General features: G+C 37.7%; 1 protein-coding gene across 11 annotated transcripts; it reads left to right on the top strand.

Annotated features, from left to right (window-relative positions):
* Positions 1–1,998: 1,998 nt before the first annotated feature.
* On the top strand, positions 1,999–14,341 carry LOC109635398 (immunoglobulin-like and fibronectin type III domain-containing protein 1). 11 transcript variants are annotated; one of them, XM_069533182.1, is made up of 27 exons: positions 2,051–2,149; positions 3,443–3,494; positions 4,317–4,419; positions 5,192–5,215; positions 5,670–5,792; positions 6,209–6,348; positions 6,674–6,773; positions 6,974–7,055; positions 7,141–7,333; positions 7,474–7,587; positions 7,728–7,896; positions 8,012–8,284; positions 8,429–8,680; positions 9,121–9,183; positions 9,874–9,918; positions 10,015–10,062; positions 10,438–10,553; positions 10,796–10,937; positions 11,027–11,320; positions 11,415–11,717; positions 12,030–12,209; positions 12,298–12,426; positions 12,545–12,624; positions 12,824–13,016; positions 13,275–13,571; positions 13,673–13,999; positions 14,089–14,341. In XM_069533182.1, exons 3-27 carry the CDS (start codon positions 4,374–4,376, stop codon positions 14,091–14,093), a joined length of 3,738 nt encoding a protein of 1,245 aa, XP_069389283.1. In that variant the 5' UTR covers positions 2,051–2,149; positions 3,443–3,494; positions 4,317–4,373; the 3' UTR covers positions 14,094–14,341. The 11 variants fall into 11 exon arrangements, with proteins under 11 accessions (XP_069389269.1, XP_069389298.1, XP_069389317.1 ...); XM_069533174.1 differs by having other exon boundaries at positions 2,074–2,149; positions 3,443–3,518; XM_069533168.1 differs by lacking the exon at positions 3,443–3,494 and having other exon boundaries at positions 1,999–2,149.
* The last annotated feature ends 48 nt before the right edge of the window (positions 14,342–14,389 follow it).

Here is a 14,389-nt window from a genome sequence, read left to right as displayed (position 1 = left end):
GTCCAGTCTGGATTAATGTTAAAAAACATGGTGGCCTCCATAGAGAGGGTCCCCTTGATGTAAATATAAAGTATTTAAACATAAAGGGCCTTTTCTGGGGTAAAGAAAACTACAATTCATACAATTTAGATGAAATAAACTAGTGAAAACATCATGAGGATTATTCTACATTCAATTTCTGCCAATAGTTCCCTTTCACCTAAATCTTTCACACTGGAGCTTTAAGTGTAGTTCATTTATGATACCTACATTCATACAACTTCATTTGATGAATAAAATATAAATATGGATAGAAAAATGTAAGTCTGCCAACACAGACACAGATGAGGTTACTGCAGTGTAGCGTTGGGTTGTATAACGTCATTGTTTTCTATGTTAGAATTCAAAGCTCCTGACTTTAGTGACCTTTAGCAATAAATGCCTCAAAGAACATCAAGCTCCTCATATCAGCTTCCCATGCCTGAGAACAGTCATAGTTCCTGTCCCTCACATTCACTTTTATTGCACCACTTAAAATATACACACACGCACACACACACGCACGCACGCACACACGCACGCACACACGCACGCGCACACGCCCTCAAAGTGTGTAGTAAATTTATTCTTCAGGAAAAATGATTTGTCTGTGACATGTGAAATTCTGAAATCACCTTGTGAAAGGAAGTGTTAAAGATAGGACAATAATTTGAGGATTATTTATTTAACCCCTTTCTTAAAATTTGTTTTTACAGCATTTCTCTCATTAGCCTGGTGCAAAAATATCTGTGTCATAGTTAGTGTGGTAATGTGGTCCATTGTGTTATCTGCGAATCCAACCTGCAGCCTAGCTCCAAATGACACCATTGGCAAATATCCACAATATCTTGGCTACATTTTGTGATAGTGAGAGGACTTGGAGACACGTCATCCATCTTTATATATAGGTCTTGGTTCACCAGATGATGAGCTGAAGGTGGCTGCTATCATACCATTCTATGAACTAGGTTCCTGTACTCCTCCACTGCAAGTCGCACATTCCCGAAGAAGAAGCAGAAGTCAGAGGATTTGGTGAACACAAATGGTGAAATAAATACATTTGTCAAGTAATATCTAATTCACTATTCCTGTTTGCTTTTAACATTTGGATCAATCTGTAACAACTAAATAGACTAAGGTTAAGACCAACTCTTATCCCAATTAGCTTCCACAACGGTGACAGTTTATTGGAGAAACCATCTGTTGATCACAGTCTTTTTTGAAAGGGTCTGTATTTCTTCCAAACAGTTTCCTATGCAGTTTCCCCAGATGGTTCTACGTGACAAACCATCTGGTGTGTGTCAGGTTAAGAAATGCTGTAACATTAAAAGAACTTGTCTCCAACGACAAGTCTGCAGCAAAGTGATGATTTGAAATCACACTTATTGCTCACTCTGCCACTGTTGCTATTCAAGGCTGCAATAAACACAATGTATTTTTAGACAACAGGAGTCATTAGTGCATCGAAACAGTCATATGAAGTTTTGTTGTTCTCGTAATTTGAGTGTCAATACGAGCATACTTGGCTGTCAACACTCAGCTCCGTCTTATGACGACACCGACTTACATAACAGACACTGACAAATCAGAACAAAGACAAAAACCCAAAAGTGTTTGCGTAAAAGTAAAATCTAAAGCAACATAAACATTTATCCTAGTAATGCTTGACTTGCCAGATTTAGGTTGTGAAAGTTATCATCAGAAGTTGTAAATGATTAGTTTAAAGGATCAGGATACCAATCATGAGGGTAGAATATTAAAAAACAGTCAGTCTAACAGAATAATAACAGGGGGCCTATGGTTTATAATCATTGACTAATTCAATATTTCAAGCAAAATTTTATTTTGACATTTCCTGAAGAACATCCTGCATTTTTCAACAAGGATTATGGTCATCCCAGAATAAGGCTTTGGCTTTCCCTCCTCCCCCTTGCTGAAGGTTGTGATTTGTGCCAAAAAAAAAAAAAAAAGCAATCCCCTTTCTTGGCAGGCACCATGTCTGACGATGTGGGTGCTTGTCGCAGAGTCATTGGCATTCCTGTAAGGGTTTAATAGCTTGCACAGCAGGTTGGCAACACTCGAATATCAGACTGCGAAGCCGTCCACTCAAGAGGATCACAGGAGAACTGAGGTAAGTTCAGCATTCATCTTACAATCAGCACCAGTCTTAGATGGAGGTTTTTAGTATTGAAAGTTGGCTTCAGTCTTTCACACAGAACTAATCTTGTGACTGATTAACTCATACTATCTCGTCCAATCTTGTCCCTTACATGAAGGGAAATCGCATCCTGATTGAATGGCTCTTATTCACAGTTGTGAGTTAATGTATATAAAAATTGATAAGGTCGTCTTGGTAATTTGCAATAGTGTGTAGAAAATTTTAAAATACACAAAGGACATTTACAGTCTGCATTTACATTACCTTAGCAATACTACTTTAATTTGACAATTTGACAACTCATATTATTGCAATATTCAAAATCATATTCTGTCAAACACTGATATTATTTAACAAACATAGGCTATTTAATGACTACAGTCTTTTGGCAACTTCATATCACCTAACAGCTTTAAAAAATTAACTTTTTTAGAAGCATCTTTTCTCAAACTCCTACCTTTCAGTTTATATTTACCACAACATAATTGTTTATGTACTATTCTGTATTATTACTGAAAATATTACAACCAAATAGGGCAAAAAACGCAAAAGAGGTCCTAAACATAGCCCAAATTAACATGATCAGTGCAAACTCCCTACATAGCCACACACTTTCTGAACATGCCCTTAGCTGTGTCTTCCTTTTCATCATTTTTATGATGCTCTCAGTCACTGAGTAATACTGTCTCTGTGCTGTATTCAGCATCGGTCACATGAAACCCATAAAAATCTACTCTCACGGCGAGGAGGCTGTGTAGGACCATGTCAGAAGCCAAGTACACGGAACAAGTTTTACACCTTGAGGGTGCAACTCAAATATTTAATGAGCACTAGAATTTGAACTTTGTGCAACCTCTGTTAAAAAGTTTTTGATGGCATGCAATTTGTAGTCATGGAAAGTGCTCATCATTTCTACCCTAAGTGTAGTTGCAGCCTTATTGGGACAAAACGTTTTTCATCACATTGCAGTGCTTGAAATTATAAAACAATTTAAACACTGACTTTCAGCTGTATTGACAAACCAAGTAAGATGCTAATTAAAACTGACTTATCCAGAGTTGGGGTGTAATTAATATCAATTACGTATATTCATCCTGCTTCAGAATACAGATATAGATGATCTAATGAGCAGGATTGAGCTCTCTATGATTTACTCATGTCAACAGTGATTTACAAGCCTATTAAGATGTTGGAGATGAGAAGCTCACAGTTTTATGTGGCATGTGGCCTATCAAATGACAATCCACTTTTCTCATCTTTCAACAGCCGTGGTTCATCGACACGCTAGAATATCACACCGCTATACTGGGTAGCAAGGGTTTGTACAAACACTACACGAGAGGTTAGAGGTGTTTAACATCTGACAAATTGAATTTCAACGTGTGAATGTTGTCAACACTGTAACAACTAGTTTGTGGAACATTTAATTTTGCTGATAAATCTAATGTGTTTATGGTTGAAAAATGAAATGGGTCCAACAACCTGGCATAATTATTTTGTTAAACATAGACGTAGAGTAGAGTTCTCTAGCTTGAATTCATGTTGGCAATCTACAAAAGCTTTTTCAGCAACAGCCTCTCCAGTACTGACAGTAAAGCCAGTTAGTATGTTGGTCATTCAGTCAGCTTGCCTCTGAGATCATGTGTCTGTTTGTTTGCTTATTGACCTTGACGGCTTATATTCCAGTTTGGGAGATGTATTGATTTTACACCCGCTCTCCTATTCGATCAGAGATGCATAACTCTGCAGCTCATGTAAAATGCACAATCCAGTGATTCATTACCACCACATACACAAACACCTATCAGCAATCAGTTATCACCTATCAGTCTGGCTATCAGTTATAGTTGTAACTGGTCTTGTAAGAGGAGGAATTTATTCAGAGCAAAGAGATCAGACAATGTCAACAAGATTTAGTTTTGAGGAGAATACACAGTACAGGGAAGGAACTGCCAACAAATACATTCTAGCTCCGGGCGATTCCCTGCTTATGTTGTCACACTCACCTTCACCACAGAATAACATTTGAACCTACACAGTGATTTAAATGTAAATTCTTGAGTTGTGTTTCCTGCTATTTGAATTCATCAGTTGAGCTGCAATTATTGTACTTATATTTTATATCAATCCTATTTTATAGTTGGAGAAATCTCTCCGAAGAAATCTCTAAATCAATCTTGAAATCAAAGGTCCAGGGATGTTTAGAAAAGCTAAGCTGACGGATGGGACTGCAAATGGCCAAGGTGAGCATTGAATGCTAATCTTATTTTATGCAGGAGTCATTAATAAACAACAAGCTTGTGAGATGTTCATTTTTGTTCTTTTATCCATTAGTAAACGCAAAAGTGACAGGTAACCAAATAAAGCCTGTAATCTGAACCTGGAAGGAAAACAGAGAATCTTTTGAAATAAATAGTGAATCCAACAACCTTAAATCTAAAAGGAACCATTTGTTATAATAATATCAACAACAAAACCAAAAGCAACAACTAACTTCCAACATGCAGTTGCAGTTAGGGAAGTCATATTAGGTGCATGCTGAATATTTATGAATCATATTTCAGTAGATACAGAATTGATAGAAGGCTACCACAGGGGAGGGTGAGGTGAGGGGTATTCAGCTGCAACATGAAACTTCACCATTAGATGTCACTAAATTCTACACACTAAACCTTTAATGAAAAAAATCAAAAGCAAAATGAGAAAGATTGAATCATCATAATTTGAAGAATTCTATATGTGTTTAATGCTTCAAATTGTTGATTAAGGTTCATTTTCAAGGCTCCTCCTCTGTCACAAAGCAAATGCTTTTGAAATTTGTAGTAATATTGAAATTAGACTTAAAAATGTATTACCTTGTTTCATCTAACATATCTTAAATTGCTTAATCTTTATTAAGCCACATTCTTCTTTAGTACTATATCTCTCAGTTGAATAATTCAGTTCAATCCATAATCTAATGCTAATACCATGTTGACATGTGCTGTACATGCTCTTTCCAATGTGCCTTATCAGGTCCAGATGCAGAGAATTGCAATGGTAATCAACAGCAGTTTTTTTTTCCCTCCATATTGTTCCTGAAGGCATGAAAAGCTGATCTGCAGTGGATTTATTAGTATTCTGTACAAGTAAATATATACACATAGATATGTAGCTGCATCACTACATATCTGTTCTCAGGTTGAATATCAGGCATGGATTCCCAAGATAAAAGATAGACGTTATAGAAATAGAAATAGAAATGTAAATGTAAACTGACTCAAGACTCATCTATACCAGAGCCACATACATGTACGTACCATTTAGATCCTAGTGATGATTAACTGAGTAACATGGAACATTCTAATACGTCATGTATTAGAATGGGTCTGCGCATTGTTTATGTGAGTGATAATTTGACTACAAAAACAACAACAGATTGAGGGCTGCATATAATCATGGTAATTATTTTCTATGTTTTAAGTGTCACTAACGCTTCATCTTCCACTGACAGTGGGGATCAAGAAGAAATCTCGAGTCCCTGGCGTGATGATTACACAGTTTATTGAGACACTGCCAGAGGGAAAGAGCCATCCAGACTTCACCCGCAAGCCAATTGCTCTGACCATCCAAGAGGGTACTACTGACGGTTACAGAATCATCATTAAAAAAAATACTCCAAGGTTGAATTTACATGACTGTGCATAATTGATTAAATCAATGAATTGTGTGGGGGGCCATTAATAGCACAGCCTAAAAGAGAATAATCCGATAAAGTTTAACACATACTCACCCTGACTGAAAACCATTTGAAAAACCAAAAAAAAAAAAATTAATTTGTTGTTATGATTTGCCAAACAAATACCTTCCACTGTCTCTACTTTAAATGTTGTGATACCATTCCATAAATGACGTTATGACGTTTATGACGTTGATGTTATTAAAATGTAGGCTATATTATGTATGTGTATATTAATGATCAAACTAAATAATCATGCATCTGTTTTTCCAGGTGATTTAGAACATGAGGTGACCTTTTTTTCTGTTTTACAGGAAAATTTGCCTTTTTTAAAGCCATTGTCACTGGAGACCCACAGCCAACTGTCACATGGGACAGGAATAATGGAGATGTGTCTGATACATCAAGATACCAGACCAAATACGATCCAACTTCCAATGAGCATACGTTTGAGGCAAGTGATATGGAGTATCAAATCGCATTGATACTGCACAGCAGCATTTCGTTCTGTAAAAGCAGCAAATGGCACAGAGTAAATTATAGATAAATAGAAAAAAAAATAAGAAGAGATTTGATAACATCAAGGTCATCCTGTCTTCAGACCATCACTTTGCCTTTTTTACATTCTGAAGGAAGTCAACACACACTGGACACATTTAACTGCTAACAGCAATGAAAACTAAATCTACAGCTTCACCAATAAGCACTATTATTTTGTGATAATCCAACTAACACAGTCAATTGTATCCATTACATTTTGTATGTCTTTGTTCTTTCAGATGCCAAGTGTCATGCCAGATCAAGCTGACACCTACAAATGCTTTGCCAAAAATGAATATGGACAAGCCATAGTCACGGTCATTCTGAATGTTATTGAAGGTAAGGGCTACTTTCTGGCAATGCAAAAGAAAAAGCAACGTAAGAAATATGATAGAAAGTCATTTACCCATTTATCCAAATTTGATTCTGCTATACTATGCTTGGGTGTGGTCCACTCATTCCAATGCTCGTCACTCAGCATGCTCTTTGTATGCTGTTTAATGTATAATAAGGTTAAGTGTCCTCTTTTCTGCCTTTAGTTGGTTTCAAAATGAACAAGGCCCAGCAACAAACAACAGAATTTACTGATGAAAATTTTAGGACTGTTCTAAAAAGGAAAAGGTGAGTTTGAGCTACTACATGTATATTAAAGGTGTCTTCTACAGATTTACAAGACTGTTAAGTGATTAATCCTATTAAATTCCAGTAAGATCCCTCCCAAATCTGAGCAACATGAGAAAAAAGATGGTGAGATTGATCCGAAGTTTTGGGAGCTCTTACTAAGTGCTGATAAGAAAGACTATGAGAGAATCTGTGCAGAGTTTGGAGTCACTGACTTTCGATGGATGCTCAAGGAACTGAATGAAATGAAGAAGGAGAGGGAGGAACAACAAGCTCAGGTTTGGGACATTCGTATGATGATTTGAATGTTTTTTCCTGACAATGAGACTTCATGTTGACTTTACATGCAGTGATAACAGAATGTAAAGTCAATTTTCTTTCCCCATAATACTAATTTCTTAATCCGTTTCTGTGCCAGTTCATCAAAGACCTGCGAAACCTGAAGGCTATTCAAGTCAATGCAGATGGTTCTGCCTCCTTTGAGATTGACATGGATCTTCTTGACCCAAGCAGCCGAATCTTCCTATACAAGGTTAGTGTGGAAACAAAATGATACCTCTAGCAGCCCTTCTACATATTACAGCATAACAGGTTGGGGAGTCACCCAAAGAAATCAGTAGCAGTCGCCCTCAATTTCAACCATGAAACCATTATTGTATATTTCCCCTGTAGGATGGTGAAATGATTCCATATACAAAGGAGTTGGGAGACAAGATGAAGCACAGCCTCAAACAATTGGGGAGAAAGTATGTTTTCAGTATAAGGGACCTTATGCCCGAAGATGCTGGACTGTACCAGTTGGATGTAGAGGATGTGAATATGTTTTCTACTGATTTTAAAAGTAAGTTTTATACTTGCATACAGTGAAATATTAGCCTTAATTAAAGCAAAGGAAAACAATGTTGCAGAAGTTGAACATTTTATCGATATAAAACTAATTACTTGTTATTTTTTAGTCCCCATGGTGGATTTCCTGGTGAAAATTCAGGAAGTGAAGGCAAAGGAGCGTGAAGATGCTGTATTTGAGTGTGTCCTGTCAAATCCCTTCTCCAAGATTCTGTGGTTTGGCAAGAATGTTCCACTGGAACAAGGGGACAAGTACGATATTGAGGTTTCGGAGGACAAGCTCATTCACAGACTGGTGGTCAAAGACTGCATAGTGGTGGACAAAGGAATTTACTCTGCCTGTGCAGGAATAAAATCTTGTAATGCATGGCTTGTTGTTGAAGGTAAGATTTACTCCATTAAAAGACTGACTGATAATAATCAATAATAAAATCATAACAGTTTGTAATAGAGTTTCTTTCTTGTCATACTATTAATTAAAATGTACACTCATGGCAAATCTTTTTGTTTTTTTATCTTTAAATCAGCTGACAAAGGAGCCAAAAAGGGGAAAAAAGCAGCAAGGAAAACTACGAGGGCTGGAGGATCTGGAATTGACTTGCAGAAAGTTGCCCAAGAACAACAAGTAAAACTAGAGAAAGAAAGAGAAGAAAGAAAGGAACAGATTAAAGCTGCTAAAGAAGCTGCAGCAGCTGCACCTCCACCTGAAGCCCCTCCAGCTCCTGCACCTCCTACTACAGCTCAAGCTGTACCTAAGACACCAAAAGGTCCTGAACCAGGTAAGAATGATGGCCGTAAGGTTTTTTTTAAACAGGATGCTGAAGTAACATCAATAATAATAATAAATTCAGCTGATAGTGATAATATTCTGATAAAAAATAATAATTTTTGAATATACTTTTTTCATGTACTAAGTTATGGTTTATTTAATCTTATTGTGTTTAACCCTATTTAATGTATTTTAGTTCCTGCCTTTTTCTTTAAGCACATTTTTTTCCTAACCTTTCAAACCATAGGGAACATCAAGATTATTGTATTTCAGTTTCTCTAAATAATCTTATGAAGTAGGTTTAGGAGCAACTCAATTACAACCCCCCCAAAACAATCATTTGGTTGATCACCAGAAAATGAATCAGAAAAAGCAATAAAGAGGCATGTAATGCTTACTATAATGGTTTGTTGATTACGGTGACCACTCACTAGTTTTAATGTTTCATAGAAATAGTGAGCAAGCCGGCAGTAGTGTCATCAGATCCACCAGTTGTGAAGGAAGTAAGCACAGGTAAGAATCTTGAATGGTTTAAATAACCTTTGCATGCATTTAAAGATGAATGACAGTATTTAAACATGCAATTATGATTTTCTTATTTAAGTTTAATTCACAATATTCAATTGTTAAATATATAATAGGTTAAAATGCTGTTGTGTGATCAACATCATGTCTGGTCTTATTGTTGATGCCATTATCACATAAGTGTCGGTGTAAGTGCAGGCTGGTTGGGACAGTTGTAAAACATAAATGACCTTAACATGGATCCTGTATCTTAAGACTCTAAGGACACTGCCAGCTGACTTCTACACCCCCCTCCCCCTATAGACACATTAAGATGTCTAAAAATAACTCTGTACATTCAAAACATATTTATTGGACATAGCACTGAAACGTGATTCTGGAAGCAATGTTACGACCCACTGCCAGGCCAACATTAGCAGTTTGCTAAAACCTCTACTGAGATAACTCAGATTTTCAAAATAACAAGCAGTGCTGTTTGTACCTTGATTTCACCAAGTCAAATATTCAAGGACTTTCTCAACCTTGAAAAACAAAATCAAAAGTGTATGAGATAATGGCATACGTTGGAAAATGGTCATAAAAATGTCAGGTGTGAATGTTTTGTAGAAGGTATTATGTATTAATACTTACAACCAAGACAAATAGATGTGTTTTCATACGGTCTGTCACTGCTGATAGGTCCTTCAGATGAACCACCGACAGCAGCTGAAGATTCGGGAGAACGTAAGAGAGACAACAGTGGTGCAAACAAAACTGAGGAAATTACTTAAAAAAGCTTGTTCAGATGACTTACTCTTGTTATTGCTGTTATCCACTCAGCTGAGGAAGTCATTGGTAGTGATCAACCACGTGCAGCTGCAGAAATTGGTATGCCCGATATTTACCAATGAACAACAAACAAGAACGCCAATATTAAAAGACTAATCAAAGACTAAAAGATTTGCTTTAGGCCACTGAAGATTTGCTGCTTGTAATAATTATGCTTGATTTTTAAGTCATTAACTTGCCTTTTACAGCCATGCACTGCATACATCATTAACATTCTTTTTGTGCAAAACATCAATGAGATTTAGACCCCGACTGATATTGAATTTTTCCAATACAGTTGAAACCACTTATAGTGATCACTTTAGTCCACGGCTAAAATGATCACTATAAAAGCTTGATTTTTATAACTGAATTGCGTAGCTTCTGAATGATAGTCCCGGCAAGAAAAGAGTAACTTTCTTTTATGTTGTCCAGAGCCTGTTATCACCCGTGGACTCTCGGATCACTATGCTCTTCGTGGAAAGTCAGCGGAATTAACTGTGACAATGAACATGGACCGTGACTGTGGCTGGTTGAAAGATGGAGAGCAGGTTAAGTCCATGAATATTTGTAATTATCGTATTACATCATTCTTATCTTACAATTTGCAATCTCTTATGTTACACTTACTATTTAATGTATAGTAAGTGTAACATAAGGCAATCTTTAAACTGCGATCTAATTCATCATCAATATCCAACAGTATAAACTGCAAATTAACAAATGGTGTCTGGTATGGTGTTAACAAGTACAAAAAAGTTTCAAGGTCTCCCTTCTCCTTTTAATTTGATAGTTAAACTCAGGTGCCAGGATCAACATAACCAAAGATGGAACCTCTCACAAGCTGACAATTAAAAGCTGCACAGATGATGACTCTGGACTTTATCGCTTTGTGTCAGGGGAGCAGAGTACACAAGGAAAGGTTACTATAGGAGGTATGATTTACTTCCCTCCCTTAATTGCAGAACATGTAGGAAATGGCTGCTGCTGAGTGCATTAAACTTAATTACTTTCTGCTTTATAGATGTACCTGAGTTTGACCCAGACGACCTTCACAAGTTTTCCAAACCTGTGATCATAAGAGTGGGGCAGAATGCTGCTTTCAAGATGCCCTTCATTCCTCAGGAATCTTTGGTGGTCAGTTGGTTTAAGGATGGCACTGAGATCAAAGATGGAGGAGGAGTTAAGATCTTGAAGGAGCCCAATCACAGCCGGCTGCTACTCAGAGACTGTTTGCGGACAGATGCAGGCGAAATAAAAATACAGCTCAAAAACCCATTTGGAGTTGTGGAGGCTACATCTCAGCTTATTGTGCTTGGTACAAAATCAAGGAATCTAATAAAAATATTGTACTTTACTAGGAACCACTTTGCGAGCTACATTTAAAATGTTACACTATGTTGTTCTAACAGATCATCCAGGCCCACCAGAGGGTCCAGTGGACACTGTTGAAACGACCTCATCTGTGATTGAGATTAAATGGAACCCTCCAAAGGATGACGGTGGCTCGGCTGTCACCAACTATATTATAGAACGACAGCAGACAGGACAGAGTCTGTGGACGAAACTTGGGGATGTTTTAGCTGACAGGACATCCTTCAGAGACAGGAATGTGATTCATGGAAAGAAATACAACTACCGGATCTATGCAGAAAACCCTGAGGGCCTCAGTGATGCCCTGGAGACAGCTGACAGCATTATGGCTGGCATAATGAGTGAGTGCAGAAAAAAGAAGTCTCATTTAGCTTTCCTCAGCAAATCCTATGATAGTCCCCCTCAGGTTGTAATAAATAAAAATGTCTTTAGATAGGTTTTGTGATTGCTTCAGATTGTCTGTCACACAATTCAGTTGTTGTTGAAATCCCAAAATATTAAGAGGTTTATCTCAAAGAGGTGCTATCCTGCAGTAACAAATTGCAAATGTCCTTAATTCATTCCATGTCTTTAATTACTTCTTAATCATTAAACATGCGCTTACATGATTAATAAGACTACTCTCATTTGACTATGACTACGTCATTTCCTAGTACTCTCTGGTCCACCTGGTGCTCCTAAAGTGGTGAGTGCCTCTAAGACGTGTATCAATTTGACCTGGACCCCTCCAGAGGACGACAGAGGAGTACCGATCATCGGTTATCAAGTAGAGAAACAAAAGAAAGACACAAATGAGTGGATTGCCCTGAATGCACTCAATGAACCTATTAAAGGTCAGAATGAAAGCACACATATGACATAAAAAAAAATTCTCCTTTTTCATGACTTTTGTCCTTGCTGTGCTACTCATCTTATTTCTAGATGTGAAGTTTGCAGTAAAAGATGTTATGGAGGGAGCAGAGTACGAGTTCAGGGTTGCAGCAATCAATGAGTCAGGATCTGGAGATCTAAGCCCTCCGTCTGCAATGGTGTGTGCAAAGAATCCCAACAGTAAGTAGAAAGCATATTCACAGTGCATATTAAAGTTTTAAGCTGGTTGTCCTACCACATATTGTTTGCTGCCTTGTCTGCATTTCATAATCTGTGAGCTTGTGTGTTTTCCTTTCAGTGAGACCTTGTTTCAAAGATCCAGAAGACTTCATTGTCGTCAGAGCCGGAAATTCTGCTCGGGTCAAAATTTGCTATGAGGTATTAATAAATCCAAAATCTGGTTTGCATAAGGAGTCCTTGCTGCTCGGTATAAATCTTAAATCTATCAGTCGGTTCCAGTGTTGGATTTTATGCCCCAATCCAGCCATGTCACTCTTGAGTGATGAGTTTACAACATTGTGATGTGACTGCTTATGTCTCACACTTTATCTCATTTATCTGACATTAATATCTCCAGGCTGAACCTCCGCCTCAGATCACTTGGCTGAAGGACGATGAGCCAATATCCCCTTGGATCAATATCATTAACACAGAGGGAATGTCTCAGCTTGTTATTCCCTCATCGAAGAGGTCAGATTCAGCCATCTACACAGTTAAAGCCAAAAACTCTGTGGGCGAGGCTTCGTTTGACATTGAGGTTAGAGTCACAGGTGAGGACAAGTAACAGAAGGGACAGTTATGTGCTGAAACTACTGGTGGAAGTTATTTTGTGCTCATATTAACAGATATTAGGTGGGAAATTTTTGTCAATTAAAAGCCAAAAACACATAAATGTATTACGTGTTTGACATGTATTAAGTTTGAAGAAAGAATTGCTCCAAACACGGGGAAAAATAAGACAAAGGTTTAGCAAACGATTCTCTCCTCTCTCAGTAATATAACTGGCATCTTATCGTACTTGTTGCTAGATGAACCCAAGACTCCAGGGCCAGTGGAGTTGGAGCAGACTGTCCATGGCAAAGTGGTGGTATCATGGGCTCCCTCCCCTGACCAGGAGCTCGATGACCGCCTGTATTATGTGGTAGCTCAACATGACTCCAACAGCAGAGTGTGGAAGACTGTGGCAGACCGTCTCTTAACTAACACATACACAGCCAACAACATTCTTCCTGGGATAGAGTATCATTTCCAGATCTACGCCAAGAACGATATGGGCCTCTCAGATCCATCTCAGTCACCAACATGGGGCGCCAACAGCAACAGAGGTGGGATGTTCCCCTCTTCAAAAAATGTCTTAAACATCAGATATGATTACTGTGTAACCTATGATCTTGATTCAAATGTTCTGTATTTTTTCCCCTTAAAGTTCATCTGAGTTCCAATGGACCTAATTCTACGGACATTTCCTTTGAGAGGCCCCCGTCCATCCTGGTCCCTCTCAAAGTCCACACTCCACCTAAAGGTTATCAGCTCTACATGACATGTGCTGTCCGGGGATGTCCTACACCCTCAGTATCCTGGTACCTGAACGATGTGTGCATCAACTCAGACAACAACTACTACATCACCAACTCATTCGGAGTGTGCTCCATGTATATTCTCCGAGTGCGGCAAAAGGACAGCGGTGAATATAAGGTGGTAGCAGTCAACTCTTTTGGCAAGGCAGACTGTTCCACTAAACTTGTTGTTAGAGGTAAGGTTTAACTTCAGAGTTGATTTCTTTATTCAGAAGTTCATGCTATCATTATTGTTCTAATTATTATTCCTGCCTTTTCTCCACAGACTAAAATGGCACAAAGGTTTTATGCAACTTTTCCTTCGACTGAGATTCTGGAAAGTAAGAATATTGAATGTTTTATTGCAAATGATATGATGCATAATGAGCTAGTAAAATCATACAAAATGTTTTGAGGCAAAACATTTTTTGTTTGAAATGCAACTGTTTCATAATTTTTATCAGAATTTGTCATCAGAAATATTATTTAGTGAAAATTGACATTTTTACGCTTTTAACCATAATAAATCAACAAACTGGCATCGGTGTACCTGTGCTTTACTTCGCAAACATCTTTCAAAACGATGG

This window comes from Paralichthys olivaceus, chromosome 2 (genome assembly GCF_024713975.1).
Source record: "Paralichthys olivaceus isolate ysfri-2021 chromosome 2, ASM2471397v2, whole genome shotgun sequence".
Taxonomy (NCBI): Eukaryota; Metazoa; Chordata; class Actinopteri; order Pleuronectiformes; family Paralichthyidae; genus Paralichthys; species Paralichthys olivaceus.
This window is presented reverse-complemented; position numbering and strand designations above follow the sequence as displayed.